Source organism: Symphalangus syndactylus, chromosome 13 (genome assembly GCF_028878055.3).
Source record: "Symphalangus syndactylus isolate Jambi chromosome 13, NHGRI_mSymSyn1-v2.1_pri, whole genome shotgun sequence".
NCBI classification, from domain to species: Eukaryota; Metazoa; Chordata; class Mammalia; order Primates; family Hylobatidae; genus Symphalangus; species Symphalangus syndactylus.
The window spans coordinates 108,048,835-108,073,787 of NC_072435.2; the positions used below are offsets into that span (position 1 = coordinate 108,048,835).

The following is a 24,953-nucleotide window of genomic DNA, read 5'->3' on the forward strand; positions in this document are numbered from 1 at the left end:
GAACTGAGCACATGGGGGAGAAATGGGAGTTTGTTGTCTGAGTAGTCAGCAGTTATTCTCTTCTCTCATCCATGTAGTTTAGCAGATTCCTTCAGGGACGAGTGGGAAAATGCCCCCACTTTACATTGGTAGAGGGTGGGTGAAAAAGTTATTAGCCAGGTACCAAGAACACCAATGCAAAGCCAACAAACAAGCTCTCTTGTAGATACCACTGCCTTCCAATCCCATTACAAAGGAAAAGCCCCAGGTGAGCTGGCATGGTCAAACTACACCTTCAGGTGGATAAGAATTTTTTAAAATACCAAAAATTTAAAAAAGAGACACAAACAAAATGTAGTCAGCTATTTAATTAGATTCTTAAGATATTCAGAACACCAATTTGTGAGGATAAATTCCATTTGTCAGGGCAAACACAGATCGCAGGTAGCCCTGGAGCTGAGGAATAGCTTTGATTTTTGGTAAAATTTGTGAGTCCACAGCTTTCTGATCAATCTTGCGCTGCTCCGTAATCTCGTATTTCTAAATCAAGAGAAAAATCAAACATTTTAAAACAGGCACATACCAAATTACTTGTAGGTCAACTAAGGAGTCCTGTCTCTTAAGTACTAATCCCCAAAAATATTTAGAAAACATTAAAGACAATTTTGACAATCCTTTCCTTGGAATGCTGTGAAACACAACCCATTTTTTTATGTAATAAAAATAGCTCTTAAACTTTTGTATACCTCAGCACACATCAAGGATAAGTAAGGGTACATTCCCAATACAATGGTAGCAGTTAATTCCCATACAATTCCACCAAATTTTAGGATTCTAAGTTGAGCTCCCAGACTGCTAAAAGAACTATTCAATTTAGAAGAATCTGGAATACTAAGTATCGCCCAGTATTCCTCATTATTTAACCTTTCATTTTTCTTCTTTTTGTGCAACAATGCTTAGGCCCGTTTCTTTTCACTCCCAGGTAGAAGGGCCAGTGCTAACACAGGAGATGACAAGTAGAAACTTACCTCTTTTTCTGTGTCGAAGATCTCACCTTCCTGGTGTCTGGGCTTCCGCAGCTTCTTCTTCTTGAAGTAAGCATCAGTAAGATGTTTTGGGATTTTTACATTGCTGATATCGATTTTGGTTGAGGTGGCAATGACAAATTTCTGGTGTGTTCTTCGTAGAGGAACTCGATTGAGGACCAGAGGTCCTAAGGGGGAAAAACTAATTTAGCAAGGAAGAGGGGGAACAATCACCATCCTGCAATTTAGGTAACCATTACTTGTTATGTTGCTACACAAAAAAGACCACCTGTCTAACCCACTTGCACACAAGGCAATGAAATGGGCCTCAGACACTTGTCGCATTAAGTGTCTACCATGTAAGCAGTAGCAAACAAACGTGTATACTGCAAGCATTTAAAAATGGAAGTTTCACAGAACATCACAACCCAAGGATTTTCTTACCAGTTACAAGTAACAAGCCACTAGCCAGCTGCTTCAGGAAAACCACCCTCTGTAAGTTAAAAAGAAAATAATTAGTTTTCTGCAATTAAAAACTGACTTCTGAATTCATAAAACCACAGGCATCTTAATTTGGGTAAAGGAAATTTCTACATATATATGTATATAGCTCGGCAGTTCTGGAAGCAACCACAGCAAGCTACTAAGGTAGTACTCCAGGCATAAATCCATTTTTGAGTAAATGAACATGTGTAACACAATCAACAGCAGGAAATGGCTAGTAAATCACCATGGATTAAACTTGTTATTTGCAACAACTAAGTTGTATCTTGCAGATCATTTCCCCTTGCCCCAAACATAGGTAAATGAAGGAAAACTACACCTAGCGTGCAAACGCATTGCCACCAGGCACTCCAGGCAGCTGCAGTGAAGCTCCCCAAGAACAGGTACTCTCACCTTGCCCCTGTGGCGTCCAGTAAGGATGATCAGAATGGTCCCAGGGGTAATGCTGGCTCGCAGTTTTCTCACGTGCTGACTGAAGGGTTTTTTGCCGTGGCTCAACAGCTTTCGAGGCACATCTTCAGTAGGATAATATCTAGGCTGGGGAGAGTCCATAGATCCTTATTTAAATAAGCCATTCAGATTAGTAGAAACGAGCTATGTCAGCTAAACTTTTGCTATAGCCTTTTTAAAGTATAATACTGTATTTATACGATTCCATTTTCATTTCTGCTAAGTAGACTTGGAAAAGGTCAATTATGCTTCTGCATCCTGTGTGCAAAAAAGGACAGAACCCATTTAATAAATGAGATGTGTGCTCAAGCAAAGAAAGCATCAAGCAAGTCACCTTTGTAATCGAGCAAAAATTAAACCTCAGAGATTACTCGTGTGACATGCCACATTTTGCAGATTAGGGATACATGGCTTGTTTTCCAATTCAAGTAAAGTGTGTTCATATCCTAGCCACTTCATCTGATCCTCACAGCAACAAGTCTTACTCCCACTTCTTCTGCAAAGGAAAACAAATTGCATAAAACCAGACACTAGGACTGGCAGATCATTTATTGCGGAAGTTAGACACCATACAAGGGCCATTAAAGACATGACTACAAATAACTCACAATAACCTATTTCTAACTATACCATATCATTAGTGCAGTCTCACTTTCACCACAAACGTTGATCACCTAATAGGAAAACAAGTTCACAAGACAACTGTCATCTTCCCTCTCATGCAGTAATCTTCAACTGTGAAACTGTATGGTGTAACTTATTTGGGAATGTTCCCATAATGAAAATTACAGAGCAAATCCTGAGATTACATTGGGTCTTGTGTGTGGTAAAGGGGGCCAAGAAACACTGCTCTAGTGGGAAATGTTCTATAGAACAGGCTATATATTATTTCATTTAATCCCCATAATAACTCTTTGAGGTAAACCCTCATTCCCATCTTATCTTTTTTTGAGATGGAGTCTCCCTCTGTCGCCCAGGCTGGAGTGCAGTGGTGCAACCTCTGCCTCCCGGGTTCAACTGATTCTCCTGCCTCAGCCTCCAGAGTAGCTGGGACTACAGGCACGCAACCGGCTATTTGTATATTTTTAGTAGAGATGTGGTTTCACCATGTTGGCCAAGCTACCTGACCTCAGGTGATCTGCTCCCTTCAGCCTCCCAAAGTGCTGGGATTACAGGCACGAGCCACCACACCCAGCCTCATTCCCATATTACATGCAAAGGAACAAAGCACAGAAGAGTAACTTAAATTACTTAAGATTAACAGTAAATGTTGAAGCCAAGTTACAAACCCAGAGCCCTTTATTTTCTATCAGAAATTCTCCGGTATGCAGAAACTTACAGTATCTAAGTATTCAAAAACATCTTCACAGTATTCAAGCATCAACCAAAAATCCAATTTACAGTCCCCACATCTTACCATTTTGCGAAGTTTAACCACCCGGGTACCACCGTTCTTGTCACCACCAACTGGTTTTGTAACAGTTGCAAGAACCTTCTCTTTCTTTTTCTTTTCAACCTACAGGGACACAAATGCATCAACAATAAGAGGATGCCAATTAAGGTTAAGACATAACGGTCCGTGGTCCCCTCTTCCCTTACCTTGGATTTAGCGGCTGAGTACTTCCTCTTGTACATGGCCTTTCTGGAATACATGGCAGATCGGGAATACCTGCCAATTCCTCTGACAAGGACAGGGTTGCGGCTGCAATGGGGCTTCCCCTTCTTGGGCTTTTTAGCCTTGAGGTTACCCTTTTTCACCTTGCCACCAGCATCAGCCTTCTTGGCTTCGGGTTTCTTCTCTTTAGTATCTCGCTTCTCAACTTTTTCACCCGCCATCTACAAGTATTTTTTGTTGATAAAAAAGGCATTTCACCAGTCATCTCTTTAACAAGACAATAATGAACCTGTACATGGGTGGGCTGGGCTCCCCAGATTACAATCCCTCCCCCGGTAAGATACAGGCCTTCCTCTCAAACTCTACCCATTCTACTTCAGCCTTCACTATGACTCATTTGGGGGTTGTCCCCCAATACACTATAAACTTTTTTTGAGGATTTGAAACTACCTCACACCTATTAGGTTTTTTGCCAAATACTGAGCGGTCAGAAGTCCGTATAACCATTATTTTTTATTACTGTTTTGCGAATTAGAAAACTTAGATGCAGAATATGGCCACAGGTTGGAAGCACCAAAACCAGAACTTGAAATCCCTTACTTTCAGTACCTTTCGTCTTAACCCTTAAGATCAGTGTCTCTTTTCAAGAAACCCGATTTAGGAATTGCGGACACAAACAATCAGCCCAAATTGAGCCCAAACAGAAAAAGACTGCAAAGACCAAGAGGCGACTTCCGGTCGCGGACGCTGGGAGACGCGAAACCTTTTGGCTTCAGTGCGGAACCCCAACGTGGCTGCAACAGACTCAGTATCATCCTCTCGATCCCTGGACCGGGAACACAGTGCACGCACCGTCGCCCCGCTTCCTCTAACACCCACCAGTCCGCTACGGGTCCCCGAAAGGGCCTCGTTCTCCCAGCCCAAGAGAGCGGCGAAGAGCCGGAGGGAGCCACTATGGCATTCTACCTCACCCTCTTCGTGCCCTGCCGCAAACCCAAACAACAAAAATGAAGCTTCTGGAAGGCCTCTCAGTTAGCCTTGGGCATGTCCAACCCGTGTAGGTGTCGACTGGATGCACTCCAGGTTCGGATGGCGAAGGATTCGGAGTCCTGAACTCAAGTCTTGCGGAGAGACCCGCGATTCTTACCTTGCAAGATGGGAAAGAGAACTAAGGTCCCGGCTTCCGGTCTATAAGCAATCATGGGAAGTGCGAGTCTCACTTCCTTCCGGATCTGGGGCATCATGGGGAATGTAGTATTTCTCCGTTAAGAAAAAAATAGTAAATCCTAGGCCGGGTGCGGTGGCTCACGCCTGTAATCCCAGCCCTTTGGGAGGCCGAGACAGGCGGATCACGTGAGGTTGGCAGTTCGAGACCAGCCTGGCCAACATGGTGAAATCCCGTCTCTACTAAAAATACAAAAGTCAGCCAGGCATGGGTGGTGTGTGTCTGTAATGCCAGCTACTCGAGGTGCAGGGGCAGGAGAATCACTTGAATCTGGAAGTGGAGGTTGCAGTGAGCCGAGATCGTGACACTGCGCTCTAGGCAACAGAGCAAGATTCTCAAAAAAGAAAAAAAAAAAAAAAAAAAGGCCGGACACGGTGGCTCACGCCTGTAATCCCAGCACTTTGGCAGACTGAGGCGGGTAGATCTCTTGAGATCAGGAGTTTGAGACCAGCCTGGCCAACATGGTGAAACCCCATCTCCACTAAAAATACAAAAATTAGCCGGTCGTGGTGGTGGGCGCCTGTAATCCCAGCTACTTGGGAGGCTGAAGCAGGAGAATCGCTTAAACCCAGGAGGCGGAGGTTACAGTGAGCAGTGATCATGCCACTGCATGCCACTGCACTTCAGCCTGGGAAATAGAGCCAGACTCAGTTTCAAAACAATAACAACAACTAAAAAGAAAAAAAGAAAAAAAAATTATTCGAGTGTGGTTGTTAGTGCCTGTAGTCCCAGCTATTCGGGAGGCTAAGGCGGGAGGATCACTTGAGTCCTGGAGGTCCGGGCTGCAGTGCAGTGAGCTCTAATCTTGTCACTTGAGATTAGGTCAGTGGTCCCCTCTTCCCTTACCTTGGATTTAGTGGCTGAGTACTTCCTCTTATACATGGCCTTTCTCATTCCTGTCCTCCGGCCTGGCCTACAGAATGAGACTCTGTCTTAAAAAAGGTAAAAAAAAAATAAAGTGAGGATAACAATAGTAACTTACTTCATAAGGATGTTGGGAACATTAAATAATATATACAACAGTACTGAGAAATGATGGATGGTAAATGCTACATAAGTGTTAGCTCTTCTTTTTTTCTTTTGAGATGGAGTCTCGCTCTGTCACCCAGGCTGGAGTGTGGTGGCACGATCTTGGCTCACAGCAACCTCTGCCTCCCAGGTTCAAGTGATTCTCCTGCCTCAGCCTCCCGAGTAGCAGGGATTACAGGCGCACACCACCATGCCCAGCTAATTTTTTGTATTTTTAGTAGGGACAGGGTTTCACCATGATGGCCAAGCTGGTTTTGAACTCCTGACCTCAAGTGATCCACCCACCTCAGCCTCCCACAGTGCTAGGATTACATGCGTGAGCCACCGCGCCCGGCCAACTGTTAGCTCTTGTTATTGTCACCATCACCACTACAATCATCTGATCATCAACATCCTAGTTGTTGTCAAGTATTCTGCTAAAGTTTATGCATGGGAGATAATAAGCAATATTGCATGCAATGTGCCTTGCTTTATCTCATTTAATTCTCCCAACAACCTGTGAATGATACTATTATGAGGAAACTGAGTCTCAAGGACATTAAGTAACTTGCTCACAGCATAGATCTGATTCCAAAGATTGCACTCCTAACCATTAGGCTGCAAGATTAAAGAGATGATTAATGAAGATGCATGAGAGTTTTGCTCATGTTAGAATTAAAAATAAGAATACTTACTATCTTTTGCAAAATACACAACACAGTATATGTGACAGTTCTTTACTGCTTCAAAGCCCTTAAGCCAACATGTACACATTTGTAATACCTTCTAGCTTGCGTTTTCCATTTTCCTCCATTCGCTTCTTTCTGGTTGCTAGAGCTTTTCACCTTGATTTTTTCAGATCGAAACCACCTGCTTCATGGCTGTGTCTCTGGGAATCATTTAGCCTTTTTCTGGTTCTGATTGACTGAGGATACAAATACAATGATCCGGTGAACACTGCCCTTTTTTTTTTTGAGAATGGGAATGTCAGGAGCTTTATTTGTTCAGCTTCCTCAGCAAAGCACCTCTTAGAAACTTCAACTGCAGAAAATATACCACAATGAATGAATGAAATGCACAGTTGCTTACGTGGGCCCCTCAAAATTTCTGGCAATCTCAGATAATTTCACCTAGTAAATGCCCCAAAATATTTGTTGAATGACCTGTCATTAAAATAAAAACGTAGATGAGCCCCCTCTTGTGTTTTGTTGCGGTATTGCAAAATTTACAATTCCTTAGTTGGGCAAAATATCATGTTAGTTATAAAGTAAATGTTTTTATTAAGTTTAGTTTTGCCATATATAAAATTCTCTGAAATTTGTGCAGCACTTTAATCACAAGGCAGACATTTTTGCAGACACTTAATCTTTTTTTTTTTTTCCTGAGATGGAGTCTTGCTCTGTCGCCCAGGCTGGAGTGCAATGGCATGATCTTGGCTCACTGCAACCTCTGCCTCCGGGGTTCAAGCCATTCTCCTGTCTCAGCCTCCTGAGTAGCTGAGATTACAGGCACCCGCTACCACACCTGGCTAATTTTTTTGTTTTTTGAGACAGAGTCTCGCTCTTTAGCCCAGGCTGGAGCGCAGTGGCATGATCTCGGCTCACTGCAACCTCCACCTCCCGGGTTCACGCCATTCTCCTGCCTCAGCCTCCCGAGTAGCTGGGACTACAGGCGCCCACCACCATGCATGACTAATTTTTTGTATTTTTAGTAGAGATGGGGTTTCACTGTGTTAGCCAGGATGGTCTTGATCTCCTGACCTCATGATCTGCCCGCCTCGGCCTCCCAAAGTGCTGGGATTACAGGCATGAGCCACGGTGCCTGGCAAATTTTTTGTGTTTTTATTGGAGACGGGATTTCACCATGTTGGCCAGGCTGGTTTTGAACTCCTGACCTCAGGTGATCTGCCCACCTCGGCCTTCCAAAGTGCTGGGATTACAGGCATGAGCCACCTTGCCCAGCCTAATTTTTTTTTTTTTTTTGAGACGGAGTCTCGCTCTGTCACCCAGGCTGGAATCCAAGAAGAGATCATGGCTCACTGCAGCCTTGACCTCCTGGGTTCAAGCAATCCTTCCACCTCAGCCCCCTGAGTAGCTGGGAGTACAGTGCACACCACCATACCTGGCTAATTTTTTTACATTTTTTGTAGAGATGGGGTCTCACAATGTTGCCTCAGCTGTATTTTTTGTTTGTTTGTTAGACAGTAAATCTTTTAAAGCCTGGCCAACATGGTGAAAACCCACCTCTGCTAAAAATACAAAAATTAGCCAGGCATGGTGGTGCACGCCTGTAATTCCAGCTACTCGGGAGGCTGAGGTATGAGAATCACTTGAACCCGGGACGCAGAGGTTCTACTGAGCTGAGATTGTGCCACTGCACTCCAGCCTGGGCCACACAGTGAGACTCTGTCTCAAATAAATAAATAAATAAATAAATAAATAAATAAATAAGTAAATAGAAAAATATCTTTATATGTGTTATGTATGTGTGTGAGCCTGTGTGTGGGATGAGTTTGTGTGTTTGTATATGTATAAATATGTGTAAAGTGTGGAAAGACATACACCAAACCATTAACACTGCTGGGGATTGGGATATGGAGTATGTATGCATTAAGGAACACAGAAAATTACTGTTTATTATTTAGCTCGTTAGAAGGAACTTGTATTGCTTTCATAATTGAGAAATTCAAATGAAGTAATGGCTACTATCTGAATTAATCTCTACATGAATATATCTTTTTAAAATTAAGATGGAGTTGGCTGGGCGCGGTGGCTCATGCCTGTAATCGCAGCACTTTGGAAGGCCGAGGCAGGTGGATCATGAAGTCAGGAGATCAAGACCATCCTGGCTAACACGGTGAAATCCCGTCTCTACCAATAAATACAAAAAAATTAGGCCGGCATGGTGGCGGGTGCCTGTAGTCCCAGCTACTCGGGAGGCCGAGGCAGGAGAATGGTGTGAACCCGGGAGGCAGAGCTTGCAGTGAGCCGAGATTGTGCCACTGCACTCCAGCCTGGGCGACAGAGTGAAGACTCCATCTCAAAAAATAAATTAATAATAATAAAAAAAATTCAGATTGAGTTTTGTTGTTTTTTTTTTTGCTATGTTGCCCAGGCTGGTCTCAAACTCCTCCTGAGATCCTCCTGTTAACTACCATGCCCGGCCATATAAATGAATATGCCAGGCACTACTCTAGGCATATAAAGATGGGAAGACCGGCTGGGCATGGTGGCTCATGCCTGTAATCCTAGCACTTTGGGAGGCGGAGGCAGGATAATTGAGCCCAGGGGTTTTAGACCAATCTGGGTAACACGGCAAAACCCTGTCTGTATTAAAAAAAAAAAAAATAGGAAGACAATGACTTTGTCTTAAAAGGAGATCATAATCTAAAGGAAGACACAGAACAACGATGACAGAACCCACAATGATGTTGAACTGTGTTAGGTGCTGATAGAGGCATGAAGAGGCAGCCCCAGGAGCATAGGAAAGGAGTCTCTTTTATTCTCAAAAAGTGAAAGAATGTTTTCTGGAGGAGCTGCTTAAGTTGGAGTTGAACCTTGCATGACTGTTTTCCAGATGGAGAATGGTTTGAAGAGTATTGTAGGCAGTAGGAACTAAATTTTGGAAGACAAGGATGCAAGAAACAGCTAGAAGCCTTTAGAAACTGCTAGATTATGTGAGGGTGTTGGCACAGGCCATATCTAGAAGGGACTGATGTGCTAAGGGAAGGAGTTCAACTTAATGCTAGAGGGTTTGAACCTCCTTCATACAACAGGGGAGTGACGTGATTAGATTTGTATTTTTAAAAGATCATTCATTCTAGCTGCAGAGTGTGCAGAATATAGGAAACACTAGGAAGGTAGTAGTTCCTGCATTCAAAGAGCTAATAGTTTACTTTGGAAAAGAGACAAATGATAGCCAGCTTTTATCAAGTGCTGACTTTGCCAGACACTGTTCTAAGTACTTCACAAACCTATCCTATGATAGGATTTTGATTCCTACTTTACAGAGAAGGAAACAGACACAGAGGAGTCAAATGACTTGCTTATAGACACCCAGGCAGCTACATCAACAACTTAATTGGCAGCCAGGTGCGGTGGCTCACGCCTGTAATTCCAGCACTTTGGGAGGCCGAGGCGGGTGGATCACAAGGTCAGGAGATCAAGACCGTCCTGGCTAATGCGGTGAAACCCCGTCTCTACTAAAAAAAAATACAAAAAATTAGCCAGGTGTGGTGGTGGGCACCTGTAGTCCCAGCTACTTGGGAGGCTGAGGCAGGAGAATGGTGTGAACCTGGGAGGTGGTGCTTGCAGTGGGCCGAGATCGCACCACTGTACTCCAGCCTGGGAGACAGAGCGAGACGCCTTAAAAAAAAAAGAACCAAAACAAAAAAAAAACTTAATTGGATGCTTCCTATATGATACAGGCTCTTAGATTTATAGTGTAGCATGTTAGGTTCTAAGGATAGGTGTCTTGGTGACTATCTGACCTGGACTAGACAATCAGGTGAGGCTTGTATTCCAGAGGAAATGGCTCCTAGCCTGAGATCAGAGGCATAGAGTTGATGTGGAGGAGAGTCAGGAAGAACCCTCTGGGGAAAGAAAGCAGATTGTTAAAAGGCTCTAAGCTGGGAAAGAATATGGCATATTGAAGGGAGCTGAAAGTCATTCAGCATGGCTGGGTCATAGAGAATGAAGTGAGTAGTGGGGAGACAGGAGCTGAAGTGATTGGGGACCAGAGTTAAAAAACCATGGTGCATTGGCTCACGCCTGTAAATCCAAGGCCTTGGGAGGTCAAAATGAGAGGACTGCTTGAGGCCAGGAGTTCAAGGCCAGCCTGGGCAACATAGCAAGACCTTGTGTCTAAAAAAATTTTTTTTTTTTTTTTTGAGACAGAGTCTCACTCTGTCGCCCAGGCTGGAGTGCAGTGGCGCAATCTCAGCTCACTGCAAGCTCTGCCTCCTGGGTTCAAGCTATTCTCCTGCCTCAGCCTCCCAAGTAGCTGGGACTAGAGGCATGCGCTGCCACACCCGGCTAATTGTTTTTTGTATTTTTTTAGTAGAGACAGGGTTTCACCAAGTTGGCCAGGATGGTCTTGATCTCCTGACTTCATGATCCGCCTGCCTTGGCCTCCCAAAGTGCTGGGATGACAGGCGTGAGCCACCGAGCCTGGCCTAAAAAAATTTTTTTAAACTTTTTTTTGGGCCAGGCATGGTGGCTCACGCCTGTCATCCCAGCACTTTGGGAGGCTGAGGTGGGTGGATCACTTGAGGTCAGGAGTTGCAGACCAGCCTGGCCAACATGGCGAAACCCTGTCTCTACCAAAGATACAAAAAAAAATTAGCTGGGCATGGTTGCGCTTGCCTGTAATCCCAGCTACTTGGGAGGCTGAGACAGGAGAATCGCTTGAATCCAGGAGGTGGAGGTTGCAGTGAGCTGGGATTGCACCACTGCACTCCAGCCTGGGTGACAGAGTGAGACTCCACCTCAAAGAAAACAAAAATTTTTTTTTTTTTTTTTTTTTGTAGGGACAGGGGTCTTACTCTGTTGCCCAGGTGTTCTTCAACTCTTTGGGCTCAAGCAATCCTCCCACCTAGGAGTCCCAAAACAGTGGGATTACAGACGTGAGCCACCACATTTGGGGGGATAAACCCTTTTTTTTTTTTTTTTTTGGACTTCATTCTAAAATCAAGGAGAAGGCCGGGCGCGGTGGCTCACGCTTGTAATCCCAGCACTTTGGGAGGCCGAGGCGGGCGGATCACGAGGTCACGAGATCGAGACCACGATGAAACCCCGTCTCTACTAAAAAAAATACAAAAAATTAGCCGGGCGTGGTGGCAGGCGCCTGTAGTCCCAGCTACTCGGAGAGGCTGAGGCAGGAGAATGGCGTGAACCCGGGAGGCGGAGCTTGCAGTAAGCCGAGATTGCGCCACTGCACTCCAGCCTGGGCGACAGAGTGAGATTACGTCTCAAAAAAAAAAAAAAAAAAAAAAAAAAAAAATAAATAAATAAATAAAATAAAATCAAGGAGAAGCCATTGACGAATTCAGTCTAGGGAGTGACTAGTTTTGCAGTTTTTTTTTTTTTTTTTTTTTTTTGAGACGGAGTCTCGCTCTGTCGCCCAGGCGGGAGTGCAGTGGCACAATCTTGGCTCGCTGCAAGCACCACTTCCTGGGTTCAAGCGATTCTCTTGCCTCAGCCTCCCTAGTAGCTGGGACTACAGGTGCCCGCCACTGCACCCAGCTACATTTTGTATTTTATTTTATTTTTTTTTGAGACAGAGTCTCGCTCTGTTGCCCAGGCTGGAGTGCAGTGGCGCGATCTCGGCTCACTGCAAGCTCCACCTCCTGGGTTCATGCCATTCTCCTGCCTCAGCCTCCCGAGCAGCTGGGACTACAGGTGCCCACCACCACGCCCGGCTAAATTTTTGTATTTTTAGTAGAGATGGGGTTTCACTGTGTTAGCCAGGATGGTCTCAATCTCCTGACCTCGTGATCCGCCCGCCTCGGCCTCCCAAAGTGCTGGGATTACAGGCGTGAGCCACCGCGCCCGGCCCTAAATTTTGTATTTTTAGTAGAGATTGGGTTTGACCATGTTAGCCAGGCTGGTCTCAAACTCCTGACCTCAGGTGATCCACCCACCTTGGCCTCCTAAAGTGCTGGGATTACAGGCATGAGCCACCACACTTGGCCACAATTAATTGTATTTTTAGTAGAGACGAGGGTTCACCGTGTTGGCCAGACAGGCCTCAAACTCCTGTCCTCAGGTGATCCACCTGCCTTGGCCTCCCAAAGTGCTGGGATTACAGGCATGAGCTACTGTGCCCCACGCGCCCCGCCTAGTTTTGTAGTTTAGATTACCCTGGCTACTATGTGGAGATTGGATTAGGAAGTTTAGGCCTGCAGGTCTGAGATCAGTTAAAATGTTGCTTGTCATGTAGGTGGCCAGGATTTAGGGAGAGGGACAACTGCTTGTTAAATGGCTCTTATGTGAATTAAATTGGCATATATTAAAGGTGATCTTTGTAAGGAGCACGTGTGCTGAAGCAGTTAGCACACAGTATGAGGGTCATTTGTATATGAATGAAATGGGCAAGCATTAAAAAAATGAGGATTTTGGAGCTACACAGATATGGGTTAAACTTATGGCTCTGCCATTCACTAGATCTGTAGCCTTTGTTTATTTATTTTTGAGAAAGAATCTTGCCCTGTCACCCAGACTGGAGTGCAGTGGTGCAATCTGGGCTCACTGCAACCTCTGCCTGTCTGGTTCAAGCAATTCTCTCACCTCACCCTCCGGAGTAGCTGAGACTACAGGTGTGCGCCACCAAGCCTGACTAATCTTTGTATTTTTAGTTGAGACGGGGCTCTCACCATGTTGGCCAGGCTGGTCTTGAACTCCTGACCTCAAGTGATCTGCTCTCCTTGGCCTCCCAAAGTGCTGGGATTACAGGCGTGAGCCACCGCACCTGGCTGCCAATTAAGTTGTTGATGTAGCTGCCTGGGTGTCTATAAGCAAGTCATTTGACTCCTCTGTGTCTGTTTCCTTCTCTGTAAAGTGAAGGCTCACAGGTGTTAGCCACCACTCTCAGCTAGATCTGTAGCCTTCAATGAGTCATATGCGCATCAATCAAGTAAAAGCTCTACTTTTCTCAATCTGGTCTGAGCCACCATTATTCCCAGACCAGAATACTATAGTATTCCGTACTTTGACTGGCTTCGCTGTTTCTGGCCTTGCTCTTTTGCTGGAGCTTCACAGAGTGTCCAAAGTAATACTTCCCCACCACCCGGCTTTTTTTTTTTTTTTAAGAGACATGGTCGCGCCATGTTGCCTAGGCTGGTCTTGAACTCCTAGCCTCAAGCAATCCTCCTGCCTCAGCCTCCCAAAGCGCTGGGATGAAGGCGTGAGCCACCATACCTGGCCTGAGTGCAGTGGCGCGATCTCGGCTCGCAGCAGCCTTGACTTTCCAGGCTCAAGCAATCCTCTCACCTTAGCCTCCCGAGTAGCTGGGACTACAGGCGCTGGGAGTACAGGCGCGCGCCACCACACCTGGCTAATTTTTGTATTTTTTTGTAGAGATGGGATTACACTATTTTGCTCAGGCTGGTTCCCAACTCCTGGACTCAAGCGATTCGCCCGCCCCAGCCTCCCAAAGGGAAGTGCTGGGATTTCAGGCGTGTGCCACCGCTCCCACCCCAAAGTGGTATTTATTGTTATTATTATTATTATTATTTTGAGACGGACTCTCGCTCTATTGCCAGGCTGGAGTGCAGTGGCGCGATCTCGGCTCAATGCAACCTCTGCCTCCCAGGTTCAAGCGATTCTCCTGCTTCAGACTCCCGAGTAGCTGGGAACGCAGGCGCCCCCCACCACGCCCGGCTAATTTTTGAATTTTTAGTGGAGACAGGGTTTCACCATGTTGGCCAGGATGGTCTCGATCTCTTGACCTCGTGATCCGCCCACTTCGGCCTCCCAAACTGCTGGGATTACAGGCGTGAGCCACCGCGCTCAGCCTATTATTTTTTTTTTAGGCAGTGTCTTGCCCTGTCGCCCAGGCTGGAGTGCAGTGGCGTGATCACGACTCACTGCAGCCCCGACTTCTTGGGCTTAAGTTATCTTCCCGCGGCAGCCTCCACGCCCAGTTAGTTTTTTGCATTTTTTGTAGAGATGAGGTCTTGCTTTTTTGCCCAGGCTGGCCTCGAACTCCTAGGCTTAAGCGACCCTCTTGCCGCAGCCTCCCAAAGTGTTGGGATTACGGGCGTGAGCCACCGCGCCCAGCCTACTAACTTTATCTTATAGAAAGAAAAGAATGGAGGAAACCGAGGCTCGGAGACAGTAGGTAACTTCCCCAAAGGTTCCACAGCTAATGAGTGGAGCGACGATTTATGGAACGAAATGAATGAAATCGATGTGGCAATGGGCCGGGACGGGTCGGTGGCGTAGACGCGGAGCGCGCAGCTCACACCCGGCGGCCGCGGTTTCCAGGAGGAAGCAAGGATGTTTGGACACTGCGCGTTGCGCCTCCGCGGAGCCCTCGCGCTGCCATTCCCGGCCGTCGCTCGGTCGTCGGCTGACGGGAAGCAGGAAGTGGTGGCGGGCGTCGCGAGCGGTGACATCACGGGGGCGACGGCGGCGAAGGGCGGGGGCGGAGGAGGAGCGAACGGGGCCGGGGGGCGGCTGCACAGTCTCCGGGATCCCCAGGCCTGGAGGGGGGTCTGTGCGCGGCCGGCTAGCTCTGCCCCGCGTCCGGTCCCGAGCGGGCCTCCCTCGGGCCAGCCCGATGTGACCGAGCCCAGCGGAGCCTGAGCAAGGAGCGGGTCCGTCGCGGAGCCGGAGGGCGGGAGGAACATGACATCGCGGAGGTGAGGAGCCCCGAGGGGCCCGGCCCGGGCCTCGGCCCGGCCCCCGCCGCGTTCGGTTAGCCCCGTCCGGAAGGGGGCGCCCCGGCCGGGCTTCGGGCTCCCGCCCCGGGTCAGGGTTGGGGGCCGGTTCCCTCCTCGTCCCCTCGCCCTCCCGGGGCCGGGGGCCGGCCCCACCGCGCCCCCACCCCTCGGGTCCCCATTCATTTCCTGACTCCCCGAGTTCCGGCTGCGGCAGCCCCGGGGATGCCCGTCAGGCCCGGGGCAGGTAGAGCTGCCGAGGGAACCACGGGTGCCAGCGGCCCGGCTCAGCGCCGCATTCCTGACCCATTGCCTCATGAGAATTGCCTCATGGTGATTCCGAAATAACCCTGCTCACTTGGGGAGGCTCCTTGGGACACGAGAGGGGAGTTGCGCGGGGCCGGGCCCCCAGTGGTCTAGTCGTTCTGGGTCACTGTGCCACTTGTGTGCATTTGGGGACTTCACGCAGGACCCCTGACCCTTTTATATGCCCCTTTGTGTCTTCTTTTCCTCCTACCCCTCACGTGCCAGAAATGGAAAAACTGACTGTATCTGCAGCCACTGGAAGTATTTCCTTCCTCTGCGATCTTCGCTTTGGGAGATGGAAAGGAAGGGAGCCGCATCTCGTTATTTAATCCTTCACTGCGACCTTAACAGTCAGGTCTCTTTACTGGTACCCGTTTTATGGATGAGGAAACCGAGGCCCAGAAGCAACATGCTAGTAAATGACAAGATTTGAAACTAAGGAGGATTAGTGAGTTAATGAGATCCTTTGAAAGGTCAGGGTAATACTACTACTAATAGCTAACATTTGCTTAGTTCTGACCACAGCCCTATCAGATGGCTATTAACCCCATTGTAAAGATGAGTAAACCGAGTTTCAGAGGTTAAGTAAATTGCCTAACCTCACAGCTAGTAGGTGGTGGAGACAGAATCCCTACTTTTTATCACTATGTTGATTCTATTATTTTGTAACTATTGCTAACCATTTGTAAGCCTTAATTTTGTTGTCAAACAGTAGTGTGACCTGTTGTTTTCAGATAGTGATCCTGCTATTTTGTATAGTCACTCTATATACTACTCACACTTAAGACCCACTGTCTATTCTTTTCCATGATTGTTCAATTATGGTCACTGTCTCAGACATTTAAAAAACGATTCAAGCTATTGAGGCTATTTGAATGAGATTTCTTTTTTTTTTTTTTTTTTTTTATTTGGAGACGGAGGCTCACTCCGTTGCCCAGGCTGGAGTGCAGTGGCGCTATCTCAGCTCACCACAATCTCCGCCTCCTAGGTTCAAGCGATTCTCCTCCCTCAGCCTCCCAAGTAACTGGGACTACAGGCGCACCACTATGCCCGGCTAATTTTTGTATTTTTAATAGAGACAGGGTTTCACTATGTTGGCCAGGCTGGTCTCAAACTCCTGACCTCGTGATCCGCCCGCCTTGGCCTCCCAAAGTGCTGGATTTACAGGTGTGAGCCACCGCACCCCGCCTGAATGAGATTTTTCAAAATATTAGGAATGTCTCCTCCAAACACGCCTGGCATGTTATTCCTACATGGATCTGGAATTTAAAAAGGGGAGAAAAAAGAAAACTGAGAACTCGTAGGAAGTGAGTGACTTGGACAGGTCGGTTGGCAAGTGCTTATAGATCTGGGTAATATATAACTGCATTTCAACAGAACAGTGTATAGCCTCAAATGTTCTAATTCTTTAGGGAGCTTTTAAATAAACAGTTGTCTATTCTTTAATCTGTCAAATAGTGATTGAGTCTTTTGTTCCTGGTGTCTGCTCTTCCAGACAAGTAAGGATCTGCTGCTTTAGGAGACAAAAAGACAGGGGGCTGGGGGTTGGGAAAAGGTCTGGGTAGTAATAGACCCTACATTGTCCAGTTTGTTAATTTAGAAGCATAGAAGTGTGAGCATAGTCAAAGCAGCAAGTGGTAAAGATGACAGTTTGAAATGGAGTAATTCCTTCTCCCCTCCAGCCCTGGTATTATGCACCACCCAAAAAGCCAGATTATGAACATAATACACATAATTTTGAATGATTTATTATTTTTTGGATTATAAGCCTGTTTTATTTGTTAACCAGCCTTAATGAGGTATAAATGACATGCAATTAATTGCATATATTTAAATGTACAATTTGAACAGTTTTGACATACATACACACTTGGGAAATCACCACCATAGTCAAGATAATGAACACATCTATCGCCCCTGGTAATTTTGCCTCATGTTCTTTATAATCCCTCCTTTGTTCTTAGGCAGCCGGTGTTCTGCTTTCTGTCACTATATATTAGTTTGCATTTCCTAGAATATTTTTTTAAATTTTAAAATTGTTTGAATAGAGATGGGGTCTCACCATGTTGCCCAGGGCAGTCTCAAACTCCTGGGTTCAAGTGATCCTCTCACTTTGGCCTCCTGAAGTGTTGGGATTATAGGCGTGAGACACCCTGCCCGGCCCTAGAATTTTATTATTATTGTTATTATTATGTTTTTTTGAGATAGGGTCTCCCTTTGTTGCCCAGGCTGGAGTGCAGTGGTGCGATCACTGCAGCCTTGTCTTCCTAGGCTCAATCCATCCTCCCTCCTCAGCTTCCCGATTACTGGGGCTACAGGTGTGCACCACCACACCCGGCTAATTTTTGTATTTTTTTATAGAGACAGGGTTTTGCCATGTTGGCCAGGCTGGTCTCAAACTCCTGGGCTCAAGCAATCTTCCTGCCTTGGCCTCCCAAAGTGCTGAGATTACAGGCATGAGCCACTGCGTCTGGCCTTCAAATTACTTTAACCTAGTATTAATTCATTCAACAGGAAGTTAATGAGCCAGGCAGGATAAAGCAGTAAGATAGGAAAATATTGCTATTTTCATGGCTGAGAGCAGACAAACACATGACTAAATAGGACAAATTCAGGTAGTAATAAATTCTAGGAGGGAAAAAATCCCCCAGAAATGTGAGGATGGGAGAATGCAGTTAGTTTTGATAGGTGGTTTAGAGAAGGTGATCGCGTGAGCTGACACCTGAATGACGATTGGTAGTCTGAATTTTGTTTTGCTTAATTATCAAAATAACTCCTCTTGGGTTCAACTTTTATATGCATCCAGTAATTAAAATGTAAGTATATTCAATGTACTGATATCTCTCAGCATCATAGGTAGGAAGACTAAGGCATTGAGCAATTAAGTGACTCCTCCCTTGATCATGTAGCAGTGATAGTACTGGATTTAGATTTTGAGGTTGCTTCTCTGCCCTTCTCTGCCTTTGTGAAACCAACAAAGCTGCCTGTATTTTCCAACCATTCAGCATGTGGTACCTCCTTTACATCTGTTTTTGTTCCTCTGAAATCCATATGCGACGATGAGCTGAGAGGGGCAGAAAATTGAGCTTGTTCTGAGACTGGAGGCTTTTGGTTTATCTCTTGCAGGTCAAGTACATTTTGTCCTGGGCTCTCCCTGGTGGCCACGTTTGTTTATCTCCTGCGGGAGTAAATAAACTTGCCTTGCTGAAAAATAACAGTTCTGTGTCTTTGCATTTGAAACTGGGATGTCTTTATTAACGATAGGTCCCGATGTAAGGCCAAGTTTTTGGTTAGAGTTGCTCAAGTGCAGAGGCCGCTGCTAAGATGACTTACCCCTCGTGTCCATGGTCAATGTGGAGACCGTTATGAGTGGCACATGATGCTGGAAAAGCAGAGCCAACTCATGTTCGTAATTGTTCCTAGCAGGCTGTGGTGTACATTGTTAGGCAGCCACAGAACAATAGAGACGCTCAGCTTATTCCCCTTCCCTCTGGGAAACACAGACAGTACTTGCCATCCAACGCCAACGTTTTTAAGGAAGAAAGAGGCAAAAAGTGATGTTGGCAAGGTCTCTGGGAGTTGTGGACCCCAACCAAGGATTGGAGACCCTGAAATGGATTCAGATGCCCTAAAATGCAGCCCAGTTCATTACTATGAATTTTGGAGGACTTTGTGCCTTGAGCAAATGTGTATCTGTGACGCTCTTTGGCAACACTGAAATAGGAAAAATACTATCCATGTTCGCGAGGAGCATTGAATTTAGAGAGGGAGACAGACTTTTATGCCAGCATCAAATGAATTTGATAAAGCTAGTACCAAAATGAAATTTGAATTTTTTTTTTTTTTGAAATAGAGTCTTAGTCATGCAGGCTGGAGTACAGTGATACAATCTTGGCCCACTGCAACCTCCACCTCTTGAGTTCAAACAGTTCTTGTGCCTCAGCCTTCCGAGTAGCTGGGATTACAGGTGTGTGCCACCATGTCTGGCTAATTTTTATATTTTTGGTAGGGACGGGGTTTCACCATGTTGGTCAGGCTTGTCTTGAACTCCTGGCCTCAAGTGATCTGCCCACCTTGGCCTTCCAAAGTTCTGGGATTATAGGCATAAGCTACCACACAAGCCTGAAATTTGAAATTTATTGGTATAGAATATACTGTTTAGAATGTATGTGTATATATATGTATATTTGTATACTCATATAAACACAAATACACATTGTATGTGTTTCTGTAATGTGTGTATCTGTCTACACATACATGTATATACACACATACAATGTCTTTTTTTTTTTTTTTTGAGACAGAGTCTTACCCTGTTGCCCAGGCTGGAGAGTGCAGTGGCATAATCTTGGCTCACTGCAGCCTCGACCTCCTGGGCTCAAGTGATCCTCCCATCTCAGCCTCCTGAGTAGCTGGGACTGACTACAGGCACGTGGCATCGAACTTGTCCAATTTTTCTATTTTTTTGTAGAGATAGGGTCTTGCTCTGTTGCCCAGGCTGGTCTCAAATTCCTGGGCTCAAGCTATCTGCCTGCCTCGGCCTTCCAAAGTGCTAGGATTACAGATGTGAACCACTGTACCTGGCTTTTACAATGTCTATTTTAAAGATAATGGTTCAAGTTTTTATCATCCCACTGGCCCACTCTAATGAAACATCTACCCATTCATTGAAGAATTATTTATGGTGGGATAACTCTGTGCCAGGTACCGTGCTAGGCACTGAGTATTCCAGGTTTTAGGAAACAGCACATGCAAAAGTGCTGAAGTGGGAGAAGATCTTGGAGTGACTGAAGGCTAGGAGAGAGCACGTGTGGGAGCTGTGAGGCTGGGAAGGTGGGAGGTAGGTGGGATCAGACCACACAGGGATTCTTAATGTCTTTAGTGTTATGTGGACCATGGAGAGGAGTGCAGATTGTATTTTTAGAGCAATGCAAAATCATAGAAGGATGTGATCAGGGGAGTGGCGTGAGCTGATCTATTTAAAAATATTTCTCTGGCTGCTGTGAAGGAAGGATTGTAGGAGGCAGGAGTAGATTCAGGGAGATGAGATAAGTGATGAGAGAGGCTTTGAACTTGGGTAGAAGTAGTTTGTGGAAAGTCTTTTTTGGAGGTAGTTTTTGTTTATTGCCTTGTCATCAAAGCAGAGATGCTGACCAATGAAACTCCATGAGAAAATAGTGATTTATAAAGACATATCTACGCACTACCATTAAAAAGCTGCTTGGAAAAAAGATAACAAGCTGCTTTAACAACTTTTTATTTTATTATTATTTTTTTGAGATGGGGTCTTACTCTGTCACCCAGGGTCACGACCTCAGCTCACTGCAACCTCTGCTTCCCAGGCTCAAGCGTTCTCCCACCTCAGCCTCCTGAGTGGCTGGGACCGCAGGCACATGCCACCATGTCAGGCTAATTGTGTGTGTGTGTGTGTGTGTGTGTGTGTGTAGAGATGGGGTTTTGCTATGTTGACCAGGCTGTGTGTGTGTGTGTGTGTGTGTGTGTGTGTGTAGAGATGGGGTTTTGCTATGTTGACCAGGCTGTGTGTGTGTGTGTGTGTGTGTAGAGATGGGGTTTTGCTATGTTGACCAGGCTGTGTGTGTGTGTGTGTGTGTGTGTGTAGAGATGGGGTTTTGCTATGTTGACCAGGCTGTGTGTGTGTGTGTGTGTGTGTGTAGAGATGGGGTTTTGCTATGTTGACCAGGCTGTGTGTGTGTGTGTGTGTGTGTGTGTGTAGAGATGGGGTTTTGCTATGTTGACCAGGCTGTGTGTGTGTGTGTGTGTGTGTGTGTGTGTGTGTAGAGATGGGGTTTTGCCATGTTGCCCAGGCTGGTCTCAGACTCCTGAGCTCAGGCGATCCACCCGCCTCAGCCTCCAAAGTGCTGGAGATTACAGATGTGAGCCACTGTGCCCACCTGCCTAACAACTTTAAAAAAATGTTTACATTTAGTAGGATATTTATTGCATTATTGTTGGAGATGGCAAAATATTGGAGACAGCTGAAATGTTCATCAGTAGGGGGGCTAGTTAAATGAAATACAGTGTAGCATGCATTAGCACACTTTTCAAGAATTTAACTTTTTTTGTAGCCTTTTACTTATAATGCTTGTCCCTATTGGCGCCTTGTTTTTTCAGCATGACTTACTCTTTTACTATAGGATATTAAAATTTAATTAGATTAGAAATGAGAAATATTCTTGTAATCTGTAGAAAGTAACAAACTATAAACTTTCTCCCCAAGAACAAATATAATAATTTTTCTGGAGTAACAGGTAAGAAAGATGTAAATTTATATGTATACAAGAAACTGAAATTAGACTTTATACGTTTAAAGGTTACAAGTGCAGTTTTATTACATGAATGTATTATCCAGCATTGAAGTCTGGGCTTTTAGTGTAACCAGCACCTGAATAATGTACATTGTACCCATTAAGTAATTTCTCATCCCTCAAACCCCTCCCACCCTGAAATTAGACTTTGGATCCCTAGTTTAAATTCCACCCCTCTCTTTTTTTTGAGACAAGGTCTCACTCTGTCACCCAGGCTGGAGGGCAATGTTGCTATGACAGCTTACTGTAGCCTCAACCTCCTGGGCTCAAGGGATACACCTTCCTCAGCCTCCTGAGTAGCTGGAACTGCAGGCATGCACCACCACATTCAGCTAATTTTTTGATTTTTTCTTTATAGAGATGAGGTCTGAACTCCTGGGCTCAAGCAATTCTCCCCAAATGCTGGGGTTACACGCATGGGCCACCGCCCCCAGCCTAAACCTCCTTTCTCAGTATAGCAGCCTTGAGATGAAGTTCCTGAAATTACTGGCCAGCTTGACTGTTTCCCCACATCACTGGAGGAGGGGGGTGCATAGATAAAACAAAATATTCAGCATCATTGTATTTTCTTTTTGTTTCATCAGCATCTTTTTTTAAAACTCACTTGACATAAGTCCCTAGCCTCAAAGAGTAAAGCCTTTGCAGAATCTGCATTCGGATTTCGGGTGTGATTTCCTGGCAAATAGTTCAGGTTTGTAAACTCTTTTGTTTTGTTTTTTTTTCTCTGAGACAGAGTTTCACTCTTGTAGTGCAGGCTGGAGTGCAGTGGCACCATCTTGCCTCACTGTAACTTCTGCCTCCCGATTCATGCGATTCTTCCTGCCTCAGCCTCCTGAGTAGCTGGGATTACAGGCATGCGCCACCACAACTGGGTAATTTTTGTATTTTTAGTTTCACCATGTTGGTCAGGCTGGTCTTGAACTCCTGACTTCAGGTGATCTACCTGCCTTGGCCTCCCAAAGTGATGGGATTACAGGTATGAGCCACCGCACCCAGCCAAAACTTTTTTTTTTTTTCTCTTTTTGTTGCTGAGAAATGTAAACTCTTACAGACAGGAATTATGTCTCCCATTTTTTAAAAGCCACTCAACACATGTGTAATAGGCCCTGGAGCTTATTTTAGACATTGATTTGAGGCTCTTTTCCCCAAGTGCTGGTGTGTGTGTGTGTGTGTGTGTGTGTGTGTGTGTAAGTCTTTCTATGAGATGAGTGGTACCTACCTGGGCTGTATGATCTTTTTTATTTTATTTATTTTTGTAGATACGAGGTCTCACTATGTTGCTCAGACTGGTCTTGAACTCTGGGGCTCAACCAATCCTCCCTCCCTGGCCTCCCAGAGTGCTGAGATTACAGGTGTGAGCCACTGCACCGGGCCAGTGATCCTTAATAAATATAGATAATGGCTGGGCATGGTGGCTCACACCTATAATACCAGTACTTTGGGGGGCCGAGGCTGGCAGGTCACCTGAGCTGAGGAGTTTGAGACCAGCCTGGGCAACATGGTTGAAACCCTGTCTCTACAGAAAATACAGAAATTAGCCAGGTGTGGTGGTGCATGCCTGTAGTCACAGCCACTTGGGAGGTTGAGACAGGAGAATTGCTTGAACCTGGAAGGTGGAGGTTGCAGTGAGCCGAGATCGTGTCATTGAACTCCAGCCTGGGTGACAGAGTGAGATCTTTTCTCAAAAAAAAAATATAGATATAGATATAGATAATGCCAGATGATGGCTGGTTAGAAGGGATTGTCAGGGACTGGCAGGTTTTGCAGGTGTTAGAATGAGCAAGATGAGGAGAAGGATGCTTACTTCCTTCTCCTTGTAGCTCCTTCTCTACCCCCTCCCCTCAGTGTTTTTTTATTTTTATTTTTATTTTTATTTTTTTTTTGAGACAAGGTCTTGCTCTGTCACCCACACTGGATTGCAGTGATGCAATCATAGCTCATCGAAGCTCAAACTCTTAGGCTCAAGTGATCCTCTTGCCTCAGCCTCCCAAGTAACTGAGACCACAGGTGCGTACAACTATGCCCAGTTAAGTTTTTCATTTTTTATAGAGACGGGGTCTTGCTATGTTGTCCAGGCTGGTCTTACACTCCTGGCTTCAAGTGATTCTCCTGCCTCAGTTTCCCAAAGTGCTGGCATTATAGGCATGAGCCACTGTGCCTAGCCCATCAGTGTCTTTTTATCCTTTACTCCTATCAAAATTCATTCACTCAGCAGCCGTTGATCAAGTGCCTACTATATACATGGTGAGGACTGGAAATTTATTTGTCTCTTCTCATCTTATCTGTTAATTGTAATTAACTGTAATCATTCTGTATTAATTGTGATAAACTCGTTGATAAACTCAAATGAGGCCATACTGATTTGCCATTTCCCTCCTTCCAGGGATGGATGTACTTACATTGCAGGTTTCATTTGTTGGTTCAGTTTTTAAACTAAACCCTTTTGTGTCAAATTGTGCTAGGTGTGAGATGGGGAGTTCAAGATGTGTGTTGTCTTTTTTTTTTTTTTTTTTTTGCCTCACTAATATACAAGTGCTTATAACCTTTGAGGCTGGCCCTATACATAAAGATTTTTATTAATTCCACTGTTCTTTATCTTCTCTTACTAAGTTCTCAGGGTCGAATTAACTCTAACTGCTCCTTACTAGTGATAAAGAAGTTGCAAATCACAAAATTGTCAGTGATTGAATATACAGATTAAACCTGTAACTGGGAAGCATTTTTGGTAATTATGAATACTTTTTGAAAAAAAAAAAGCTATGGAAGGAAAGTTTAAAATCTACTAAAGCTCAAGTAGATGGTCATGGAATAGCCATTTCAATTTCTAACTATATATTACTTATTTATTTATTTATTTTTGAGACGGAGTTTAGCTCTTGTTGCCCAGGCTGTAGTGCAATGGTGTGATCTCAGCTCACTGCAACCTCCACCTCCTGGGTTCAAGCTATTCTCCTGCCTCAGCCTCCTGAGTAGCTGGGATTACAGACATGTGCCACCACGCGAGGCTAATTTTGTATTTTTAGTAGAGACGAGGTTTCTCCACATTGGTCAGGCTGGTCTCGAACTCCTGACCTCAGTTGGTTCGCCCTCCTCGGCCTCCCAAAGTGCTGGGATTACAGGCGTGAGCCACCGTGTC

At 45.5% G+C, this 24,953-nt stretch overlaps 2 protein-coding genes across 12 annotated transcripts in view; one reads left to right on the forward strand and one right to left on the reverse strand.

Annotated features, from left to right (window-relative positions):
- Positions 1 to 332: 332 nt before the first annotated feature.
- Positions 333 to 14,877, reverse strand: RPL6 (ribosomal protein L6). Of its 6 annotated transcripts, XM_063614514.1 has the most exons (9): positions 13,723 to 14,877; positions 6,590 to 6,731; positions 5,645 to 5,730; positions 3,558 to 3,794; positions 3,376 to 3,474; positions 1,902 to 2,045; positions 1,449 to 1,497; positions 1,008 to 1,192; positions 333 to 519 (listed from the first exon to the last, which is right to left on the reverse strand). In XM_063614514.1, the coding sequence occupies exons 2-9, from the start codon at positions 6,618 to 6,620 to the stop codon at positions 367 to 369; spliced, it is 984 nt and encodes a 327-aa protein (XP_063470584.1). In that variant the 5' UTR covers positions 6,621 to 6,731; positions 13,723 to 14,877; the 3' UTR covers positions 333 to 366. The 6 variants fall into 6 exon arrangements, with proteins under 6 accessions (XP_063470584.1, XP_055093531.1, XP_055093530.1 ...); XM_055237556.2 differs by lacking the exons at positions 5,645 to 5,730; positions 6,590 to 6,731; positions 13,723 to 14,877 and adding an exon at positions 4,721 to 4,786; XM_055237555.2 differs by lacking the exons at positions 5,645 to 5,730; positions 6,590 to 6,731; positions 13,723 to 14,877 and adding an exon at positions 4,545 to 4,751.
- Positions 14,878 to 14,942: 65 nt separating this feature from the next.
- PTPN11 (protein tyrosine phosphatase non-receptor type 11) overlaps positions 14,943 to 24,953 on the forward strand; it is a 95,355-nt gene continuing 85,344 nt past the window's right edge. For 3 of the 6 annotated variants that reach the window (XM_055237561.2, XM_063614453.1, XM_063614455.1), the window contains exon 1: positions 14,943 to 15,167. In XM_055237561.2, the coding sequence (XP_055093536.1) occupies positions 15,154 to 15,167 (14 nt within the window). In that variant the 5' untranslated portion in view covers positions 14,943 to 15,153. The remainder of the gene's footprint in view (positions 15,168 to 24,953) is intronic. The other 3 variants (XM_055237558.2, XM_063614454.1, XM_055237560.2) reach the window with 1 other exon arrangement.

Bases quoted from the DNA above. Each gene is read 5' to 3' on its own strand.
- RPL6 (XM_063614514.1), bottom strand. From the start codon at position 6,620: ATGGAGGAAAATGGAAAACGCAAGCTAGAAG. The intron at 3,795-5,644 runs GTAAGGGAAGAG...AAATACTTGTAG, and splicing joins ACTCAGCCACTAAATCCAAG to ATGGCGGGTGAAAAAGTTGA. The intron at 1,193-1,448 runs GTAAGAAAATCC...TTTCCCCCTTAG, and splicing joins TGGCTTGTTACTTGTAACTG to GACCTCTGGTCCTCAATCGA.